This window comes from Hipposideros armiger, unplaced genomic scaffold (assembly GCF_001890085.2).
Source record: "Hipposideros armiger isolate ML-2016 unplaced genomic scaffold, ASM189008v1 scaffold_79, whole genome shotgun sequence".
NCBI classification, from domain to species: domain Eukaryota; kingdom Metazoa; phylum Chordata; class Mammalia; order Chiroptera; family Hipposideridae; genus Hipposideros; species Hipposideros armiger.
In genome coordinates, this window is record NW_017731429.1 from 830,876 (window position 1) to 855,762 (window position 24,887).

General features: G+C 34.6%; 1 protein-coding gene across 6 annotated transcripts in view; it reads right to left on the bottom strand.

Moving 5' to 3' along the window:
* Window positions 1-24,887, bottom strand: part of TMEM135 (transmembrane protein 135) — a 307,887-nt gene that overhangs the window by 116,973 nt on the left and 166,027 nt on the right. For all 6 annotated transcript variants that reach the window (XM_019643514.1, XM_019643511.1, XM_019643512.1 and 3 more), the window contains one exon: window positions 4,324-4,365. In XM_019643514.1, coding sequence (XP_019499059.1) covers window positions 4,324-4,365 — 42 coding nt within the window. The remainder of the gene's footprint in view (window positions 1-4,323; window positions 4,366-24,887) is intronic.

Consider the following 24,887-nt stretch of genomic DNA (forward strand, 5'->3'; position numbering starts at 1 on the left):
CTCAAATCTATGGGACACATCCAAAGCAGTTTAGAGGGAAAATTTACAGCAATGCAGGCCTATCTCAACAATCAAGAAAAATCTCAAGTAAACAATCTAACATTATACCTAAAGGAACTAGAAAAATAAGACCAAACAAAGCCCAAAGTGAGTAGAAAGAAGGAAATAAGAAAGATCAGAGCAGAAATAAATGAAATAGAGCCTACAAAAAAGAAACAAAGAAATAAAAGATCAGTGAAACCAAGAGCTGATTGAAAAGAGAAACAAAATTGATAAATCTTTAATCAGTCTCATCACAAAAAAGAGAGAAGACTCAAACAAATAAGAACAGAAATGAAAGAGGAAAAGTGGTAACATACACCACAGAAATACAAAAAATTATCAGGAAATGCTAAGAATAATTATATGCCAACAAATTAAACAACATGGGAGAAATGAATAAGTTCCTAGAAACATACAATTTTCCTAGGCTGAATCAGGAAGAAACAGGAAATTTGAACCAATAACTATTAACGAAATCAAATCAGTAATCAAAGAACTCCCATCAAACAAAAGCCCTGGACCAGATGGCTTCACAGGTGAATTTTACCAAACATTCAAAGAAGAATTAATGACTATCCTTCTTACACTATTCAAAAAAACTGAAGAGGAAGGAAGGCGCCCAAGCTCATGTTACAAGGCCAGCATTACTCTAATACCAAAACCAGACAAAGATTCTACAAAAACTAAAATTATATGCCAATATCCCTGATGAACATAAATGCAAAAATCCCAACAAAATATTAGCAAATTAAATTCAGTAACACATTAAAAAGATCATACACCATGATCAAGTGGGATTTACTTCCAGAATGCAAATCTGGTTCAATATCTGCAAATCAGTTAATGCGATACACTACATAAACAAAACGAAAGATCAAAACCATACATCAGATCAACAGATACAGAAAAAGCATTTGACAAAATCCAACATCCATTTATGATAAAAACTCTCAACAAAGTGGAGATAAAGGGAACACACATCAACATAACAAAGGCCATATATGACAAACCCACAGCTAACATCATACTCAACAGAGGAAAAGCTAAAAGATTTTTCTTTAAGATAGAGAAAAGACAAGCATGTCAACTTTCAACACTTTTAATGGAAATCCTAGCCACAGCCATCAGGCAAAAAGAAATAAAAGGCATTCTGAACTGGAAAGGAAGAAGTAAAACTGTCATTATTTGCATATGACACGATACTACATAGAAAGAACCCTAAAGAGTCCACCAAAAAACTATTAGAACTAATAAATGAATACCGTAAAGTAGCAGGATAGAAAATTAATTCAGAAATTGATTGTATTTTTATAAGGAACTATCAGAAAGAGAAATTAAGAAAACAATCTCATTACAATTGCATTGAAAAAAATAAAATACCTAAGAATAAATTTAACAAAGGAGGTAAAAAACCTGTATGCAGAAAATTACAAGACATTGAAGAAAAAAACTGAAGATACAAATGAATGGAAGTATATACCATGCTCATGGACAGGAAGACTTAAGGTCATTAAAATTTCCATGCTACCCAAAGGAATCTAGAGACTTAATGCAAAATACCAATGGCATTTTGGCAAAACTATAACAAATACCTATTTATATGGAGCTACAGAAGACCCTGAATAGTCAAAACAACCTTAAGAAAGAAGAGTAAAATTGGACATATCATGCTGCCTGATATCAAACTATACTACAAGAATATAGTAATCAAAACAGAATTTTACTGGCATAAAGAACAGACACACAGATCAATGGAACAGAATAGAGAGCCCAGAAATAATCCCACACCTATATGGCCAATTAATCTATGCCAAAGGAGGCAAGAATATACAATAGGGTAAAGAAAGTCTCTTCAATAAGTGGTATTGGGAAAACTGAAAAGATACATGCAGAAAAATGAAACTGGATCACTTTCTTACACCATATACAAGAATAAACTCAAAATGGATTAACAACTTAAACGTAAGACCTGAAACCATAAAACTCCAAGAAGAAAATATAGACAGTAAACTCTTTGACGTCACTCTTAGCAATATATTTTCTAATGTACCTCCTCGGGCAAGGGAAACAAAAGAAAAAATAAAGAAATGGGACTACATCAAACTAAAGAGTTTTTGCACAGTGAAGGAAACCATCAGCAAAATGGAGAAGACAACGTCCTGAAAGGGAGATGATCTTCGTCAATGATACATCTTGTAAGGGGTTACTATCTAAAATAGACAAGAAACTCATACAACCTAACAACAAAAACACAAACAATCCCATTAAAAAAATGGGCAGAGGACCTGAATAGACATTTTCCCAAAGAGGACACACAGATGGCCAACATATATATGAAAAGATGCTCAACATCACTATTCATCAGGGGAATGTAAAAATAAAACCACAATGAGCTATCACCTCACACCTGTCAGAATGGCTCTCATCAATAAATCAACAAACAACAAGTGTTGGTGAGGATGTGGACAAAAGGGAACCCTCACGCACTGCTGGTGGGATTGAAATTGGTGCAGCCACTAAGGAAAACAGTTTGTAGGGTCCTCAAAAAATTAAAAATAGAACTGCCTTATTATCCAGCAATTCCAATTACGGGTACTCATCCAAAGAAATCCAAAACACTAATTTGAAAAGATATATGTACCCTATGTTAATTAACGGATAAAGAAGAGGTAGTACATATAACATACAATGGAATATTACTCGGCCATAAAGAAGAATGGAATCTTGCCATTTGTGACAACCTGGATGGACCTAGAGGGTATTATGCTAAGTGAAATAAGTCTTCGAGAGGAAGACAAATACCATATGATTTCACTTATATATGGAATCTCAAAAACAAAACAAACAAAATTGAAACAAACTCACAGATATAGAGAACAAATTGATGGTTGCCAGATGGGACTCAGGTTTGGGGGAATGGGTAAAAAACTTGAAGGAATTAAAAAGTACAAATTGCCAGGTATAAAAACAGTCATGGGGAGGTAAAGTACAGCATAGAGAATATAGTCAATAATACTATAATAACTACATATCGTGTTAGGTCTGTACCACATTTAACAATATGATTACTTTGTAAGTTATTTAAATGTTTAATTACTATGTTGCATACCTGAAACTAATATTGTGTGTCAATTGTAATTAAAAAATCATTTAAAATTTTAAAAAGAATAGTCAGCATTTCTTGAGCACTATGTGCTATGCATAGTTCTAAATGCTTTTCCTTTTTTTTTTTTCCTTTCAATAAGCTTTTATTTTAGTCTAAGTTACAAACTAAACTTTGTTTGGTAGACTTGTAAATGTACTGTGATACACAGAGAATTACTGATTCATTTCCTGACTTCTGCATAGTAGAATAGTATGCATCTTCTCTCCATATGGCAGCTCTTTGCTGCCCTAAATGCTTTTCATGCATTAACTCATTTGATCCTCAAAATAATGAGACAATCATAAAAGCTTCTCCTTGTATTGAACCCACCCTAACTCGTCTCCCCTCCTACATTTGCAGTAAATACACTACTAATCTTCACTAGGCATCTACTATATGTACTTTGCAGAAGAAAACAGTCAACATTTATGACAAACTGGAAGAGCACTGGGTTTGGAGTAAGGATATATATATAGTCACTGTATGATGTTAAATTAGTCAAACATTCTAAGCCTCTGATTCATCATGTCACATGGGAATAAAATTGCCCGTCTCAAAGAATTATGAAAACTTAGTTTTCTAATCTATGTGAAAGTGCTTGGTGAACTACAAAATACAACGCTCATGCCAATCAACGTTTCTACAGTATCTATCATGTGGCAATTACTGTGGTAAGAGATGGGCTATGAGGTTAAAAGAAGGTTCTAGTTACTCTGGTGAAGTTTATAATCCAAAATGTGACAATGCATGAGTCCTGCCCTAAGGAAACCCATAATCTGGTGCTACACCATTAAGTACTTAATTTTCCATTAATTGTTCATGTGTAGCTTTGTCTTTCCAAGCTTCCTGAAGAGACAGTTCTGGTAATTCTTTTCTAATACCCCATGGTATAAAGGTACACAATAGGCCCCCAAAATAGTTGCTGATTAACTGATTTTTCTTAGGGAAAAAAATCTAATAAATTACTCTTTTAATGAAATATTCGCAAAGCCACTTTTGTGACTTCTAAAATTACTTTCAGCTTAAAAAGTGAATCAATAAGCATTTATTATAAATATGTATAATGACACTTCTTTTTTTAAAAAGTTAACTCACACATTCTCTTAACATAAAGGTAAATAAAATATGTTACTTACCTAAGTGCAGAGAATGTAAATCCTTTCAAACCATCTTTACACCTAAAACAATAAAAATTTACAAAGATTAAATAACATGTTTTGCTATATAAAGTAGTAAATTAAATAACTATTAAAGGGCCGGCCGAGTGGCGCATTGGTTAAGAGCTGGCTTGGGACGCCAGGGGACCCAGGTTCGGATCCCACATATGAGGGCCAGTGACGCTGCCCTCCACAGCCAAGATGCTGAACAACAGCTCAACCTGGAGCTGGGCTGCCGTGAGTTGCCGGCGATGGCGACGGCGACGGCGACGGCGAAGGGGTAGGCTGCAGCCTCTGCTGCAGTGGGTTGCCATGGGCTACCATGAGTAGCCAGCTGCCAGCAGCTGCAGTGAGCAGCCGTCCAGAAGCTGGCAACTGATCTGCCTCGCCAGGGAAGAGCGCAATGATGGTGCCAACTTTGGCCAGTGAAGCAATGTCCTCCACAACTGGACTGAAGAACAAAAGGACAGCAACTTGTCTGTTCCCCTTCCCCCAATTCCCCAGCACTGTTCCCATCCCCTAGTTCCCCAATAAAAATCTTAAAAAATAAATAAATAAATAAAATAACTATTAAAATTTTTCTAAAAGTGATGATTTTTTGAAAGATGAAACTCTTTTAGGACAATGATCAAAGTAGTACAAATGGTCAAACAAACAACTAACAATGGAGCAAGCCATCTTACACAATGATTAAATGATAATGTTTCCCTTTGTCATATTAACATAATTTAAAACTCAACTCTCAGATTTGCAGGTTGAAGAGAGATTTAAATAAATCTTCTAAGGGCTCCATGTGGACTTGAAATGAAAGCTGAGAGTGAAGTATTCTCCATTCTCCCCAATCCATGGGGGAGCAATTTGTTGTAAAGACAAGGGCCACATACACCTGCTGGCTATTATGTAAAGGTCAATTCAAGGTCCTGCCTTCTCCCTACTTATTAATTCAGTGAATGCAGAGCAATGTCGAGTTGGCAGGCACAAAAGAGCTTCAAGTTTAGTTCAACAGTTTTCACTTCTGAGTAAGCCCAATCAGATAACATGCATGGGGAACAGAGTGGGGGTGAGGAGAGAGCACAGAGAGATTCCAAGTAATATTTACTGAGTACTTACTACTGCTGGGCATTGTTTTGGGCCCTTTATATGTGTTGTCTCATTTAATTATATCACAACTCTAGAAATAAGTGTTTCTCTAGTTCATAGTTGTGCAGAGGCCCCCAAAATACAGCCCCCAGAAGTCACATCAACAGTAGTCAGAATTCAGGAAATAAATTTCAGCTGACTTAAAAGTCATGCTTTTCTCTTATACCTCCTCCTGAAAGAGTGTGTTCCTCTGAATTGGGGAAGACTCAAACTAAATGGCAATTGAGAAAACAAGATTGTCAGATCGGCAAAAAAATATTTTAACAATATTTTAAAATAGAGACATTACCATCGTGGTCTTAATGGTCCGCTTTACAGATATGATCAGGTCCTAAAGAATCTCTGGGCATCTAGTATCAAAATCGCGTGGAGAAGCTATAAAGATTGGTGATATAATGATGCTCTAATGTATGCTAATATTAGATACTGGATGTTCTTGAATAAAAAGTATATCCTCAAGCCTAAACGGGCAATGCTCTCTGAATACCTTTTATGTAAAAACTCACAAAGAAAATGCACAAAAACATAAGAAACCTATCTTAAACATTTTAAACATATATGCTTTTCTTGGAGGACATACAAAATCTCAGAAAAGAATTTAATCCATGTGCACAGAGATGTTTTAAACCACTTAAGAATTCATTTCAATTAAGCAACATGATCTACTTTGTGGTCATGTTAACAATGAGAAATGTAACCATGGAATTTAGCTAACATACTACATAATTATTTACCCTACATAGTGAGGGTAAAGGCAAAAGAATTCATATGTTAAGCTAAAAGTGTGCATGGGAAAATTACAGCATTAAAATTCTTAAACTTATCCTTTTCTATCTGAAGAAAGTGTTTCTCGGTAACTTAAAACCCATAATTGGGTAATTTCTAGATAGGTGTGGTGGTGCAAGGGTAGGCAAGGGGTCTATTGACTGGAAAACAGAAAGCAGCACGTTGATTAAAAGATTATATACAACTAGGAGCAAATTTTGGCTTTAGTATGTCATTGTTAAAAGCTAGCCATTTATCTTTGTGCCATGCTGAATAGATAAAGGATTCTGACAACTCGGTCTAGTCAGGATTGCATATTTGTGACCTTAAACAATAAATCTAATTGCAGACCAAACATCAAAAAGTAGCTTTCAAATATAAAAGGGCATATACAAATGAATTTGCAATTTCATTCTGATGGAAGTTTGGTTCTTTCAGCAGAACCCTGTGGGAAGCACTTCATATTGATAAAGTCTTAGTGCAGATTCAAAGGGGGCTATTCTTCCTTCCATTCATGTGTATAAGGTCTGTTAATGTAATTGAGGGTCAGATGCCTATGTCAAAAGAACAAAAAAGTAATTATTCCCATAAAAAATATCTTTAAAATAGTTATATTGTCCTGCATTTTGACACCAAGAGTATTGTCCGAGCCTTAACCTAACTATGAAACGCTATTGTAATCTGTGTTAAATGTAAAAAGTATGATATAAACATAAAGATTTCTACAAAGCAGACCTCCATTAGAAGGTACCTCACTATTCCACGGATCACGTTATTATAATGTAAATTAAATCACAGTCTCCATTCATGTATTAAGGCTCACTGATTTATTCAACAAATATTGACCCAGTGCCTACTATGTGTGAGCACTGATTTAGGTTCTAAGGGTGTAATAGTGAACAATAGAATCCCTGCTTTCATACAGCTGACACTCTAGATTGGGAAGAGATACAATAAAAAAAGTAAATATGTCAAGTGATAATATTTGTTATGGCAAAAACCAAAGCAGAATAAGGGCGGAAACAGTGACAGAGCCAGGCCTTATCACTTGACACAGTGTGGTCAGGAAGGGCCTGAGAAGGTGAAATTCGGTGATTTGATCAGAAACCTTACTGAACTGAGGGAAGGGCATTTCAGTTTGCAAGAACAGCAAGCACAGGGCCCGGGTGCGGAGTCCGCATGGCCCGTAAGGAGAACAGCAAGCAGATGGCTGCAGCTGGAGCAGCAGCACAGGGGAGGGAAACAGTGGTAGGAAATGAGGTCACAGTAATAGCTATGAAGGGAGAGAATGGTCTACAATTATTATAGGGTCCTTTAGGCATGGGAAGGACTTTGGAAGGTTCTCAGCAGAGGAGTGACAAGATCTGTTTTAAATTTTAAGATAATCACTTTGGCTAATGGTTGGAAATAGACTACAGGAGGGCAGGGTTAGCAGCAAGGAAGCTAATTCCAAGGGGAAAGATGATTTGGGCTTGACTAGATCAGCGTGGTAGAGGTGGACAGAAGTGCTAAGCTTCTGAATGTATTTCAAAAGCAGGGTTGGCGAAATTTCTTGATGGTTTGAGTGTGGGGTACGAGCAAAAAAAGAAAATTTACCAATTATTAAAATATTGTCTGTGTGAGCCAATGGAAAGATAAAATGTCCATTTACTGAAGTGAGGGAGACTTTCAGGTTTCAGGAGAAAATCAAAGTTCTGTTTTGGACATGTTAAATTTGAGATGCATATTAGCTATAAATGGAAATGTTAAGGAAGCTAGTAGCTGGCTCTACAGGTTTGGGTACAAAAAAGAAGTCTGATTCATATATAAGTAGTACTTAAATCCACAGGACTAGATATAATCCATCAAGTCAATAGTGTTGATAGAGAAAATATCCAAAAACTGAGACTGTTTTATTCCTCCATAATCTATAGTGCAGAAAAATCTACAGAAGAAAAAAAAATCATTTCTCCTCCTAATAAAATCAATAATGTTTCATTTTTATTTCTGAGTGTACATAAAGATAATGCATTTAACTCATGTATACATAGATTCTCTGGTCTATGCATAACTAACTAGTATGACTCAATCCACAGTTATTGAATCTCTCTACATTTGCAAGGTTCTGTACTATGTATGATTTAAAGCAAAGCCAAGAGACAAGGAAGAAAAAGAATTTGTAGAATTATATCAAACAATTTATTCTAGAGGTCCCAGTTGGAATATAAGACTATGCACAAGAGCTGAAACTAATTCGAAAAAATGTGTATTTCACAATAAAAAATAATTTAAAAAAAAAGACTATGCACAAGAAAGTAAAAAGAAGTTCAACATTACTATTAGAATAATATTCTTGGTCAAATTTCAATGGGGGAAACCCAGAAAGACAAAAAAAATTCAATGAGAAATGTAATGATAGTAAAAGAAACAATTTGCCCACAAAGATTCTTTGTTTCATGCTTAATTTCCATGAAATTACTTCCATGAGATACTTTTATCTTTACTACAAAATTGTACCGGCAGATGTCGCTAGCAAACCATTTTTGGAAGAAGTTGAGCTCTTTGATGTGATTTCTATATTAAACATTTTATTGCATGTTTTCCCAAAACACATTTATAGCTATTCAAAATGTTGCTAATCTTGGTGAAATTGTACTGAATTCCTCCCAGTAAATATAGTAATATTAGGCTTTTAATGATAGGTGATTTCCTGTTCCGTAGGGGAGCAGATTTGTCACGCCAAAATAATGTTTTTTTGGCAAATTGATTATTTTTTCTTTTTCTTTTTAAATTTTAATTGAGGTAACATTGGTTAATATTATATAAATTTCATGTCTACATTATAATTCGGTATCTGTATACTCTATTGTGTGCTCACCACCAAAAGTCTAGTTTCCTTCTGTTACTACGTATTTGACCCCCTTTGCCCAATTCACCCTACTCCCCACCCTCTTGCCCTCTGGTAACCCCCATTCTGTTTTCTCTATCTATGATTTTGTTTTTGTTTTGTTTTGTTAGTTCATTTGTTACTTTTTTTGTTTTATATTCCACATAGGAGTGAAATCATACATTACAGAATATGGTCAAAAGGTTATAACTCAAACAGTTGTTAGCAGGCTACCTAATGAAGCAGGATGGGTTAAGAGGCATGAAGGAAGAAAAAACTTTTTACTCTATATTTATTTACGTATCATTTCGAATTTCTTACAAGTATACATTTATATATTATTTGTGTAGTTTGTTTAATTAAAAACATCAATATTTGAACATTTAGGAACAGATTAAACAGTGTAAAAGGTATTCATCTCTAGTTTACCAACACAATGGCAGAGAATGGAAAACTCAAACTAGGCAACTTTACTAATTAATACTGCTGTAAAAGTTGTCTTGGAAGGCATAAAATTACTAACTAAAATAAATGGTTTAGATTAGAATTTTCTGAAACTATGATCCCAATAAACATGGACAATTTCATTTAAAAAATTATCAATTTCAGAAGTTTTTTGTCTTTTTTTATTGATTAGAAGGAAACTCAAATATTGGTTAAATATTAAATTATCTATCTTTCTTCCCTCAACAATCACATATTGGGCACCTAATGTACAGAAGATGCTGTGCTAACAATCACTTGAGGGATGCAAAGATAAGTTATATACCATATCTAACCATAAAAAATATATAAAAGGTGTCATAAAGCTATGTGTATGTTTTTCAAATAAATGAAAATAATCTTGAGTAAAAGTTCTAGCACACAATTTCCTATATCAGTAGTGCTTTCTAGGAGCTTACTCTATTTGTACTTTAATTCATCTTCAAATTTCTTTAGCCTAGCATTTAACATCTATCTCCTTAAATATTTTGAGAAAAGTAGTAAATTAAAAATAACAATTAAAGATGTTAAAAGATTGGCAAAAAAGTAAAGACAAGTTAGATTTAAAATAGTTGTGCACATTGATAATTCTTAAAATATTCTATTGTATTGATTATATCAATCATCTAAGTAATTCAGTATCAAAAAGAAAAGTTATGTTCTTATATGTGAGCAAATTATTTAAAACAGAAAATATCTTAAAGCTCAAGCATATTGAGATATGAAAAGAATGACATATGAACTTAATTATAAGTTACAGTTACATACAGTAGCTGGATCTTCAAAATTTATATTTGCCTATCTAATTATCATTGGTACTAAACACAGATATATTTGGAGTGAATACAACTGGAAAGTTTAATTTGCAAGTTAAAAAAGAACCAGAATGACTCAAATTTGTGCCTCACAGTTGTCTTCATTTAAAAAAAAACTCGTGCAATTCTATATAGTTTCTTGTTAAATTTTCCTTATTTTGTTTTTAAAAACCCACATAAAAGAATAAACCACTTTTTCTAACTTTCCTTACTTGTTTTCAAGTATAGAAGCTCACCTTAATACTCAGTTACAATTTAGTAATTAAAACTTGATCAACAACTATAGATTTTGATTGACACCTGTTTATCATAGGTATTGAAAAAAGATTGACATGGAATTAATTTCAGACGTTTATTTTTTTGTTTAAAAAAAAAACAACCTTTAGTGTCCTAATCACATATGTATACTCCAATAGGTTAAATCAATCATTTGAATTTACTACTCAGAACTTGTGTTGTATGAAGAAAATAAATTAGATTGCTTATATACACACAACAGGTTTTCCCTCTGAAGTCTACTACTGTTTCAATAATAAAATAGTGAAAGTTCAGTTTAAGCCTGCATATGGTACTTAATATGAGAACACAAAATAACTAACGTTTTGTTCCTATTTTAAGAAAACTCACATACAAAAATTTGAAGTTGGAATAGCAGCAAATTAAGAAATTTGGGGAAGATTATTTTGTTAGCTTCGTGAATACACTATGTATCTTCAAAATAATTTTCAATTGGATTCCTTTAAATAGTGAATTCTCCCAGTGCATTAAAAGTATTACTTTTCATTCTGGTAAATATTTTACAGTACATTGATTTCCTATAGAATGGAACACTGTTTGTTCTCAAGAACCTAAGGAAAGCTGCTGAAGCAGGCAACAGTTACGGGTAATCAAGTGTGATTGTACGTCCCCAGATGATTATTGTGCACTTTTTTTCTGGTGTGCCCTAAATATAAATTGGAAACATTTGGATTCAAACTTACAGTAACAACTCCAATAGAATCAGATTTCGCCTTAAACTTGGACAGGCTGGAACTGTTTTTGCTTTAAAATCCAAACTAAGGAAGGTCATGCTCCAAGCTGTCTTCAATTGCTAAGGAACCAAGAATCACCTACAGACTGTGTCTACGAGAAATGTTAATTAGGATGAATTTCCCCTCTCAAAATGAACTGGTAATAGCAATATGAGTCAAACTTTGAAAGACTTGTAAAAGGAGATTTTAGTTCCATTGGCCCTAACCTGAAGGCCTGTGTGTAGTTCCTGAGGAAATGGCATGCGCTTAGACTTGACAAATTAACTACAGGCGAACACCAAATTTAAGATCAACATAGTGTTTTATGTAAATCCAAGAAAAAACTTACCAAGTTTTTAAGATCATGGCATTGCTATTAACAAAACTATTTACATTAAACCAAATGATAACCACATTATTGAACTAACCTATTTTTAAGGACCTTAAGACTAGCAAACATTTTCATTTCCCCCCTCCTATAATGGTTGTAAAAAGATTAAAACAAATGTTTTCAATTATATAGAATCTTTGAATCAACATTAATTTATTTTCAAATACATGTTGGTATCTATGTCATTAAAATAATATGGCATTTGGCTTTTATGTTGAACAAAATGAACAGCTATTTGAAACTATTAACATTATGCTATACTTTTTTCATAAATTGATGTTTAATAACAAAGTTCAAATCTAAAATAAATAAAATATTCGTCTCCAGGTAATGGAGCAAAACAATATTTTGGAAGCTTTTGGAAAACTACTATTTTCTGATTAAGTGAGGACTGGCTATAGAGGATCCTAATTCTAAAAGGAAAACATTCATTTCAAATACTTCAGCTTACTTCATTCATCTCAAAGACGATGAACTTAATTTGTGGCATGTATAATAGAAACTGCGCAGGTTAACATATATTGGAATCTTGCTGGCCTATAGACGGTATTAGAAAAATGGAATACTGGAACTAAAGTAACCTGAGAGAATTACATTTTACAAATTAAGACACCAAGGCCCAGGGAGGTTTGTGATCTGCTAGAAAACAGAGTTTGGTCCCAGACATTCTCACACCACAGTAAAATCATTTTATATCCCAGTCATTTAAACTGACTACTGAGGTCTCAGTGTGGAGAAGAAATATTACAGAGATGTAGGGGGATCTTGGGTTGTAGAGAAACCACAGATCACCTTTATTAAGAGAAAGAACAATGCTCTTCTAAATGATATTAAGCAAAGATTTTATAGGGGACCTAAGAACATGGACAGCTTTAAAGGAACCAATTTCCAGTTTCTCACTTCCACACGTCCTCTGATCCAAACAGCATTTGCCTGAAAGTGTGCTTTAGTTAGGAATCCATGCTGGCTTCTCTTATCTACATCCTCTTCACAACAGTTATTTTTCACATCAGTCTCTCCAGAATTTCCTGAGCAGTCATAAGGCTAACCCTTGATACTAATTTGCCACCTTTAGCAACTTAAATTCCAAAAGCACCTCAATCACAGGCAATACAGCAATTCATGAGATCACTTCTCCCTTATCTGTCTCTCAGTAGCAACCTGTATCATCAGTTACTTTCAGACACATTTCACACTTCCTCACCTCTCTCATTTTGGTAATCCTGGTCCTTCCATATGCAATGGCTTCTTCAAGCGCCCTCCTTTGCTGAGAGAATTCCTACCCAGCCTATCAGGAATGGCAATTTCTCCCACAATCAGATGTGACTGTAACTTTCTCAAACTCTGTTCTTTGTATATTTGGGGGTGGGGGGTGGGGGGCAGGAGGGCTTTATTTTTATTTTGGCTAATTATGAGAGTAATCCCACAGTTATCTAAGCTATTCTACCAAATTTAGGGCGTCTTATGGCATTTTGTGTGTCCATATCCCAGAAATCAAAGGAGCGATTTATAAAGTTTACTTCTTTAATAATGGGAACAGAAAGGCTAGGCCAGTGATTCTTAAAGTGTGGTCCCTGGAACAGCATCAACATCTGATGGTAACTTGTTTGAAATACAAATTCTTGGACCCACCCAGGCCTTGTGAATTCAGAAACTCTAAGAGGGGGGCCCAATAACCTACATTTTAATAAAATCTCCACGATTCCAATGCACACTCCACTAGGTTATGTTGCAGTGGCTTTCCATAACAAAACTTTATTTCTTGCTCATGCTACATGTCAAACAAGGGTTGGCTAGGGCTCAACTGCATGTCGTCTTTATTCTGGACCTTAAGGTTATAGAGAAGCATCTACTTAAATCTGTTGATTGTCAGAGCAGAGGGGGAAAAAGGGAAATACAGGACACTCGGTTCTGACTCTTCTGCTCAAAAGTAAACATAAATCATGTCTGCTCATATTTCATTAGCCAAAGCAATTCTAAGGCCAGGCATGATGTCAATAGGGCAGGGAAGTATAATGCTTCCCCAGAGAGGGGAAGCAAAGGTTTTGAACAATAACATAGTCTGCCATACAGGCCAAGCGTATGATTGTTAAAAATCAATTACATTTGTTTATTATATTTAAAGAAATTCAAAGCACGATTCCCTTTTCCTCCCAAATCCTACCTGCATTTAGTGTTTTTCACAATGACTTCAATATTTCACTTTAAGTATGATCACTGAAAACCTTTCTGGTACTGGTTTCAGGAAAAGGCTTGTCCTACAACATAATGATATTTTACATATATGCATAAACATGTGTGTATGTGTATTCTGAGTTTTTCCTGATTACTAAAACATTTAGGAATTTCACATTGTTCAATTATGTATCCCAAGTACCTACATCAGTGTACAGCATATAAATCACTCAGTAAAACATGTTGAAAGAAAGAAATTTTTATCTGTGTAGTAACTGAAAACACAATTTATAGTAATTATATTTCCAACTAGATGCCACGTTTCTTGGATTCATTTTTTTTTTTTAAGATTTTTATTGGGGAATTGGGGAATGGGAACAGTGCTGGGGAATTGGGGGAAGGGGAACAGACAAGTTGCTGTCATCCCGTTCCTCAGTCTAGCTGTGGAGGGCGTTGCTTCACTGGCCCAAGTTGGCACCATCATTGCGCTCTTCCCGGGCGAGGCAGATCAGTCGCCGGCTTCTGGACGGCCGCTCACGGCGGCTGCTGGCCGCTCACGCTGGCTGCTGGCCACACACGGTAGCCCATGGCAACCCACTGCCACAGGGGCTGCAGCCTACGCCGTTGCCGGCGACTCACGGCAGCCCAGCTCCAGGTTGAGCTGCTGTTCAGCATCTTAGCTGTGGAGGGCAGTGTCACTGGCCCTCATATGTGGGATCCGAACCGGGGCCCTCTGGCGTCCCAAGCCAGCTCTTAACCATCGCGCCACTCGGCCGGCCCCCTTGGATTCATTTTTTTTATCAGCAATTCTAGGGCTTTTTTTAATATTCAGTTTCTAAGAATTTTTTTTTAAATTAGCTTCCCCAATACTTATTAACAACTCCCAGTGATTACCCTTTATATAAATTTTTATTGATTTTTACACTGATAATTTTGTATGGATTTACCTTTAGACAAAAATATGCATAAATAGGGGTCTCAGTAGGAGTCACTTCTCTTAATGAGGAGCTACTTTTTAATATCCCAAATGTAATATAACAGTGACTGTAATATAAAGCTATCAAGTCCAAAGGGTAGGCTTGGGGACGCTGCTGTAGGCATGACTGTCACTCCACCAGGAATTGTAACTGAGTAAACGAGTTGAGACCGTCAAGTTTGTAGGTTGGGGCACTATTCACATTCATTCATCATTCATTCACTCATTCACACAGTTACTACTTCACAAATATTTACTATGAGTCAACTACGTATGTGCTAGGCAGGGTGCCAAGTGCTCAGGACAGCCATTGTCTGTGTTTTCCAGGAATTCGCAATCCAGTGGGACATACACATAAGTGCTAAATGCTAGTACATTATACAAATTACATTAATATAAAGTGCACAGTGCTACGGGAACACAGAGGAGGGAGCCTACCCTTGGCTTGGTCATAGGAGGCTATCCAGAAAAAAAGAGACATTTAAGGTGAAACACAAAGGAAGAAAGAAGTAGAAGAAGAAAGCAGGGGCGCGGGAGATACAATACAGTATATACGACTCAGAGAAAAGAGGACTTGGGATATTCTGGGAAATAAACAGGTTTATTTAATGTGCCGAGCATGGAGATAAGGAAGCAGAGTAAAAAAGCACTGGCACAGACCAGACCACACCAACAATGAGTTTGGACTTTACCTATAAGGCAAAAGGCCCGACGCCCCAGAAGAATGATGTGTGTATAACAAAGATATTCCAAGTATAGCTTTCATGACCTACTACTGAATCCCATTTCATTATTTTTAAACTATAATCTCACTTAGTAATATTTGTTTAAACTTTTTAAATATCAACTTACAAACTGAATTGTTAAAAGCAACAGATATTAAAGCCACCCCAAAATTATATTGTTCTTCATTTTAAGATAATAGATTAAATCACACATCAACAACTTTAAGACAGATTTTAATACCTTTTGATTGATTAACAAATTAGTTTAAAGTACAACTAAACGAAGGCATAAAGTACCACACTTATTAGTACTATTAAATTCAGGTAACTAATAGTGGCTGTTGTAATAAGCCAAAAAAATCTCAGCGTTTGAACATAATAAAACTCTATTTCTTGCTTGTCACTATCCAATCAGGAGTTCATCTAGGCCGTCTCTGCTACAGAGAGTAACCTTATTTCCAGCTGCCATAATGATGTAGTTCTAGATATTGCTCTGTGTTTATATAATTAATAAACACGTCATTTATTTATTGTGGGAATAAGGAAGGATGATTAAAAGCAAGGCTACCAATATGTCATGCTAAATGCAATAGTTATCCAGTTTTTTGTAATGAACACTGTATCTACAGAACCATGAAGCAACGGTTATCATTTACACATTTGCACATTCATTTGTTCCACAATTATTAACCACTGAGGCAGCAGAGTTAAAAGGAAGGGCTACACAATCAGACAATCAAGTTGTTTAAATTTTGTGCCTGTTTCTCCATTTGTAAATTCAAATAATAGCACCAAGCTTATATGAATATTATACTAAGTGCTGAATAAATGTCACCTATTACTACTGCTTCTGCTTTCGGTACAACTACAAAGATGAAAGTCTGTCAGTTACTATCTTCAGCACTGAGACTATAAAAAAAAATAGTCTTTACCTATATCAAGTTCATAACATGTACTGTCAAATGAAAAGTTGACCTAAACTAGAAATGGGTCCATCAACATGTGAATGCATAAACAAATTGTGAATATAGGGGAATACTATTCAGCAATAAAAAAGAACAAACTGCTGATATAGTCAACAAAATGGATGAATCTCCAAAAACTGCTCACAAGAAACCAGACACAAAAGTGCATCCTGTGTGATTCCATTGATAGAAAATTTTTAATTTTTTTTCACTTATGTAAATATTCAATATTTTATATTAGCTCCAGGTATACAGCATAGCGGTTGACATTTATATAATTTATGCAGTGATCTCCTCAATATATGAAATTTTAGAAAAAAGCAATCTACTCTACAGTGACAGAAAACAGGTCAGTACCTGGTACCAAGAATGGGGACAGGGGATTACAAGAGAGCATGAAAGTACTTTTAGGAGTAATGGGTAAGTTACTTGACCTCATAGAGCGTCAGTCTCCTCAAATGTAAAATAAAATAATATTATTTGCCACAACAGGCCTGTTATGAAAATTAAAAAGGTATAATATATACAGTCTGAAACACAGAAGGTACTCCATAGGTTGTTAATGCCTTAGGGTTGTGTTGGTTTTCTTTTGAGAGGAGAGAGGAAAAGTGCATGGAGGTTTGACCATTCTACCACAGAGCTAGCTAATCACATGATCAAATTTTTATAATAAAAGAGTTATAAAAATCTTAAAACTACTCACTGAACTTTAAATATATAACCCTTTGGCATTATAATTTTAAGATGACAAAATTGGCAAATCAGCCCCAGGAAGGGAATAAGTATAAAGATAGACAGAAAAGACTCAGTGAGGGCAGGCTGTAGAGGAGAATGGGTTTCTGAAGCCCCTGTCCCTTCTGTGATGGTCTCCTGGGAATTCTTACATTTGATAACCCTTACCAACCTTACAACTCCATGTTTGTGGATTTTTCGGGGGGGAGAGTTGGGCAGGGGAGGGAAGAATAGAGGACTAGTTACAGGAATACCCTATATTTTTTGAAACTTTAGAAAAAGATGTGTTATTTTCCCTAAAGCCTTACTAAAAGTAAAATTAGCAAACTAGAATAAAAAGGTTTAAATTCAACAGACTATTTGGAAAACTAAGTTTTCTGAATATATACATAAAGCGTGACAATGGATATATATGCAAACAGTTGTGCTTATCTTAAAAACAAAAACAAAGAAAACCTTATCTGACCAGACTAAACGAGGAAGAAGGAGGAATGAAAGGTTATCCAAAACTATGGGTTTGTCGGAAAAGTCATGACGCATTTTTGCAACGAAAACCAGAAAAAATACATCATGACTTTTCCGACAGCCCAATATAACACACCCACATTCTTTCAAAGACAGCCATTAGAGTTGCAAATAGAGAGTTCGATAAACAAAAGTAAAGCCAGCTGGAAGGTACTTCTTAGATATCAATTATGGGCATTGATAATTCAAAATGCAAGAGAAAGAAAAGACAGCTACTCCTACCTAAGCAACGTTTCATTTACTTTATCAGAGCCAACAACATTAATGACTTAGAAGGGTCTTACGAATTTCAACAGAAATGATTGGTTCACCTACAAGCAGGCCAATAGATATATATGGCCTGATACACCGAGAGGCGAATTCTTTTCTTTCTAGTGAGCATTCTTCTCCCATATCAGACTCCATCATTGATTATAGTAAGACAGAATCTGAAAATCTCATTTTTAATTTTGGCTTTTTCATTAAATAGTTACAAGACCTTAAAAAGAAAGTGATATATATATATATATATATATATATATATATATATATATATATATATAAAAAGAAACTTATGTTTCTGAGCCTTAGTCTCTCTAAACATAAAATGAAAAGACTGAATTGAATGGTCCTTAATACAGAGGGTGCCAAAAAAATGTATGCACATTTTAAGAAAGGAAAAAATGATATTAAAATTGTAATACTCAATATATACTGCTAACAAAAATGAATATAAGTCATGTATATATATTTTTTGGCACTCCTGGTATTCCTCACAAAATATTATCCACAATTTTTTATAATCTGCTTAAACTTGATATAGTCCCAATCTGATTCTAGGTCTCAAATTAAAAACACTATATCAATTGTAAATTTGTATGTGATGTACTGCAACATTCAACTCTAGGGACCACTGAAGATATACCTCCTTATATGCTATATGCAAAAAAAAATACTGTATAATTAACATTCTATCCAAAGTAAAAGAACTTCTAACACAAGTGAACAAACTATATGCTCAAATGTTCAAGATTATATTTTACCTTCAAGGTAGCTTATCTATTTCTATTAGTCTACAATATTTCTGTATGTGGAAATTATCTGGGTTCTGTTGAATTGAGTATAGCAAATAATCAGAGTATATTTATAGAATATGTTTACATTACCATCTATATTTGTTACAAGCTGACTTTCTGCAATATGTTCTTGCTTTACCAGCTTGGAAAGGTTGAATACATGCATACATTTTACAGAAAATATCTTAGAACATTTAATGTATATATGATCTAATATTTACCAAGAAAGTATCTTAGAACATTTAACAAACCTACATTAAGAAATGTTTAAAATACATAAAAGAAGCTCTCTCTCTCTCTCTCTCTCTCTCTCTCTCTCTCTCTATATATCTCTCTCTCTCTCTCTCTCTCCACACATATACACAAAAACGTACTTCTTTTTGGATTATATGTGTTCTTTTTTTAAAGATGGGCAAAACTAATGCATGGGCTCATTCTAAATAGTCCTAGTTACATCTTAATTCCCTTCTTAAATACCATACTAGATAGTGTCCATTCCTTGTAATTTTATATTTTCCTTTGCATATATAAATTGAAACGTTGCCGAGTCAAAAGCAGTATTATTTAGAAATGTAAAAACTAATTTTCTTTTCAGTAATATACTGTTAAGGGGTCCCTGTGGAGCTTGGCAACAGGGTAAAGTAAGTGGAAAACTTTAAAATCCAAACTAGCTTGCCTTTACTCACTCTCAGGCTCTAACTTGGTGAAAAACATATTTTAGCTTCCAACATTTTCATATATGTGGGCTATATTTTAAGTTCTCAGTATCCTGTCAGAATAATACTAAATACAGAGTTGTGTTTTTTTGTTTGTTTTTTTTGGTAACAGTGTCTAAAAACTCAATATTCTTCGAGTCAGTCCAGTGCCCTTTCCTAGAACATATGGGCACCCAACAGCCAAGCGCTGATAGGCAGGCCTTGGCCTCGAGGAACCTATACTGGTTGCTAGCATTTAAATACAGGAATTTACTTCTGACTTCAAGCCATGCCTTATTCTGCATCTCATTTTTGTAGAAAAAAAGAAGGGAATTCAAGCTTCAGAGGAAAAATTTCAAGAGGCTATAAAAGAGAAGGGCGACTCAAGTGAAAACATTAAAAGACAACCATACAGCAGGGTAGAAAATGACATTCTTGTATTTAGTTTGAAATACAATTACTCAATGTAATAGTAACACTTCACATACATTTTTAATAGAAAAATTGTAGGAGCCTGATCATGGAGACAAGGGCTTCTCAAATATTCATTCACTTAAATAAAACAAAAAAAGGAGCGGTTAAAGGTTATTTTTTTCTCTAGAAATGCAACAGATGCCTCTCAGAACTCCTTAAGGGGAAAAAGATTTCTTTAGAAACCAGTTACAAATCATATTTTATAAATGTCTTGTCTGGCCTTCCTTAATATGAGAACATGGAGTTGAAAATGTGGTATTTATTTCTCAAGAGTTCATTCATTCCTGCTACTAATTCTTCACTCCAGTATAGAAGAATACTTGCCACAAGATCTCTAAAGCACGAGATACTGAGCATATTTGGGCTTTTCTAAAGAGGAAAGTCAGAAAGTCAGAGGTAGGAATGTACTGGTGGAATCAGAGAAAGACATGTCCGGCATAGAGCATTTGGGAGCTAATAAGCAGAAAAGTACAGATAGGGAGGAGAGCTTTGAGAGAAGTGGGTAGAGATTGTTGTAAGTCACATTTGTGAAGGCATTTCAGGTAAGTCTGGATTTAGCCCTGAAAGTCACGGCATAATTCACAAATTTACAACTACCATTTTAGTTTTGCCTACCAGTAAAGGGAGTAGCTGGCAGAGTCGCAAGAGCTGGGCCCTAAGGGAATGTGGCAAAGAAAATCAGACATTCAGAAGGGTTTCATATTTAGTGTTCAGCAGCTTTCAGGCCTGTAAGTTCTGTTGACATTTCTAGCTTAGGAAGGGAAGGCTTCCTGAATTACTGTGAACACCCCTGCCACCCACTCTGAAGACTAGTCTAGAGACTTATGTTTCCCAAAACAGTACAAAATACATTGCATAAGTCTCATATCTGGTATCCTTGTTTAAAAACACTCAAGTTCCACTTATTTTTGCTAGTATACTTGAGACCAACTCTATCTACATCATTAGAACAGAACTCAAATGCCCAAAGTAAAAAGTACTTACCAAACAATGACCTTGGGGGGAAATTTGAATAACCTAAAAGCAAACTACTTAATAGGACTGGTCCTCAGTTCTTCCTCTGTGAGACAAGGAGGAAAGAACAAAACTTTCCCTTAAAAGACTGTGGTGAACGTAAAATAAAATGAGAACATACAACCATCTATCAGGAACAGTGCCTGGAACGTGACAGGTATTCAATACACATTAAGTTCCTTTCTCCCTTTCCCTCAGGTCTTGTTTTCTACAATCGGGTGGCTTTCTCCCTCCTCCCACATGGGTGTTTGGAACTTTTCCCTGAATGTATGATCTCAGCTTTTGAAAATCTACATGCGAATTCCAAGTAACAATTTCCTTTTTGTGACCAATATTAATATTATATAACATACTTGTTCTATTTTTCTTTATAACCGTAGTCTGTTGGAAGGACTAAAGACTGTCAGAGCCATGAATATCAGTGGATGAGGGAAAGAGAAGGTCTAAAATGATAATAAAAGTAAACAGCAAGAAATAAAGGATACAAGGAAAGGATAGTACTATTGAAGTCAAATACTGTCAAGAAGAAGGCTGAAAAGACCTCTGAAGAAGAACATGGGTAGGTAATAACAATATTTATTGGGTATTTTATTTGATCCTCACAACACCCATTTTTCAGTTAAAAAGACTGAGGTTCAGTGAGGTAAATTGTCTTGCCCAGGATTGTTCAGCTAATAAATTATTAGAGGAGGAAGCAGAGTTAGAATCTAAGGTTTCTGACTTTAAATCCTATATTCTTTCTACTGTACCATTCTAGACCCAGTGAAGACAGAACTCACACTATAAGAGGTCAAAAGCTTTAGATAAAATAAATGGAATCACTGAGATAAAATTAATAAATTTGAGTTTTTTAATAAAAGAATTGAGAGAGGCAGGATAATAGCTATACCAGGGAGAAAGATGCAACTTCACAAATGAGGGAACCTAAGCATAATGAAAAGTTTAAAGGCTAAATACTTTCAAAGCAAAGGTAGTTTGGTTTATGCCCTGATAAACAGAAAGGATTCTCCAAGAGCCCACATTCCAAAAGAACACACAGCAAAATCTTCAATAGAGACCTAAACATCATAGCAATCAAGTATAAAATGATGGTTCCAGAACCAACCAGAATCATCACAATGCTGGGACCAGAAAGCTCCACAGAGGTCATTTCTAGTCTAGTATCTGCTAGGGCAGCACTGTCTAACAGAAACATAATGTAAGCTACATATATGTAATTTTAGATTTGCTAGGAGCCATATTTTAAAAAGTAAAAATGTGAAATTTTAATAATGTATTTCACTTAACCAAATATATCTAAGATAGTTTCAGGTCAACAAAAAATCAACATAAAATAATTAGTCATCAGACATTTACATCTGTTTTTGTGCTAAGTCTTCAAAATCTGGTGTGTGCTTTATACTTGCAGCATAGTAAATTCGGACTAGCCATGCTTCAAGCGCTCAAAAGGTGTATGTAGCAGCCAGTGGCTATCATACCGAACAATGCAGTTCTAGATAACCACAAAATAACCGCAGCCTGCATATGTTAAGTCACCTTCTAAAGATTAAAATTAATAGGGTAGTAATATAATGTGTGATACAATTTTCTTCTCTTCATTGATATTAGAACCACGAAAACCTCATAGAAATCCATCGTTAAGTTAATGTGGCCATACTATACAGCTCCAGGGAGCTGGTTATTGACCAACTGAACCCAGTAAGACTACAATTACAGACTTTTTTTTTCCAGTGCTGGTGTATAATTTTCAAGGGGCTTTTCTTCCAAGGATTATAGTCAAGAAGGAAGCAATCACAAATGACCTTTCTAAAAGTAAACTGATAGGTAACCTGATACACCAAGTTTCATGAAAAGTATTTTATAACTGAGAGTTCACATAAGAGAAGCAGAATTGAGATTTTTACAGATGTTCCTTCATTTATATATGATTTGAATCTGAGAAAAACTCAAAGTTTCTCAAAAAGAAAAAGACAACTTGTGAGTCAACAGAAATCTTTAGTCTAAAAATAATGATGGCTGACACGTTTCCATAAAATGTTATTTCACTCATGACATTATGAAGAAGGCTAGGAAACTTAATTTTAATAATAAACAGAAGAGTTTGCTAAGTCATGTAAGTCAAAGCTAGATTTGAAACTGCTTATATTTTGGTGAATAATATTAAAAAGGTGTCTGTCTCTTCACAATAGAGACTGTGGCTCCTGAATTAGAAGCACTACAGGAACGTTCTTTTGTTGTACACTGTAGGACTTTTCTTAGAGACAGACTACTGAATTCTACTGATTTTGCTAGTTGAAATTAGAAAAATACGAGTAATAAAAGAACAACAACACACATATAATCCTTTCTTAAAACTAGTGGTTTTTAAAAGCAAATTTTTGAATCTATAATCCTACCAGCATAACAAATTTAAGCCTAAATAGTGATTTTTAACATGAAAATCTAAGTAAAATTCTTAGAAAGGTAGAAAAACAAAGAATTTAAACTGCTTAAAAAAGATTTGGAAAGGCATCTTAACCAGAATTGTCTTTTCAATCTAGATGCTATCTGAAACCTAGACTTCTAAGAGAAAAACCTCAAACAGCTGGAATCCAGCTTAGATACACAAAATAAATCACTTCTGACTGAAATCCACTCTCAAAAGCTCTAATCAGGTTTCCACAAGCAACAAAACAAATAAAGGACATTAACAACACTAGTCAACTGTGTTTACTAATTGTGCAACAAGAGTAAAAATACAATAGCAGAGACAGGATAGAATTCTTGTAATTAATGATCATCCATTCAATATCTTTGACCCCTAAAGTCAGAATTTTGTTCCTAATACACTCTTGTATTAAAGATATTTGTGTTCTCATTCTAGTTCAAATCCTTAAATCATTTACTAGAAATTTAAGTCATCTAAAATGTGATAGTTAGTAGTGTATAATGAAAAAGTCATGTAAATATTCATATTCCGATCATCTTTAAAAAAACAGTAGATGCTTAATCTCCCCTGAAAGTAAGACTTTACTTAGCTATCCTGTATTCCGGAGCACACTGTCTTAGAGGGAAATAAGAATATTGATCAGGACATTTTGCTTCATGTATTATTTTTTTAAATGTATAGCATACATAAAATTCTCTATTTTCCTGGAAAGTTTTCATGTATCACCAAAAACAATCATGAAACCCAAACTATGAATAAAACAAGAAATAAACTTAAGTAACTATCCAAAGTTTACAATTATGTGCAGTGAGAAAAATATTTTTCCAAAGAAATATTTTTCCTTCAAAATACTTTTCTTTTTCTATATAATAAAACTCCCATAACTATATAAAATCAGATACACCATGTCTTCCATTCTTTAAAAGGGGTGGACCAGAGTGCTTATCTCCTGTGAGAAAGGGAGAATTCCGGGAATTCTCCCTGATCATTTAGGACTTTCTCAGTTCAATAACCAATTCTGTCCTAAAAACCTAAAAAAATGAAACAAATAGATGAGAATTTTTTTCATCCACCCCCTCCCCACACAGGAACTAGAAGTCCAATTTAAAAATACTGCTTTGTATTAACCTGTTAAAAATGTAACACATTTTATTGAATGTACAATTAGATTTCGCTTTCTGGGAGTCTTACTCTAATTGAAAACTACAGTATTTATGCCTGATGCCCTTTCTAATTTGGTTTTTGTATCACCTTCACTATATGCTACGAGGGTCAAAATATCTCCTCCTACTCTTTCTCAATCTTTGTC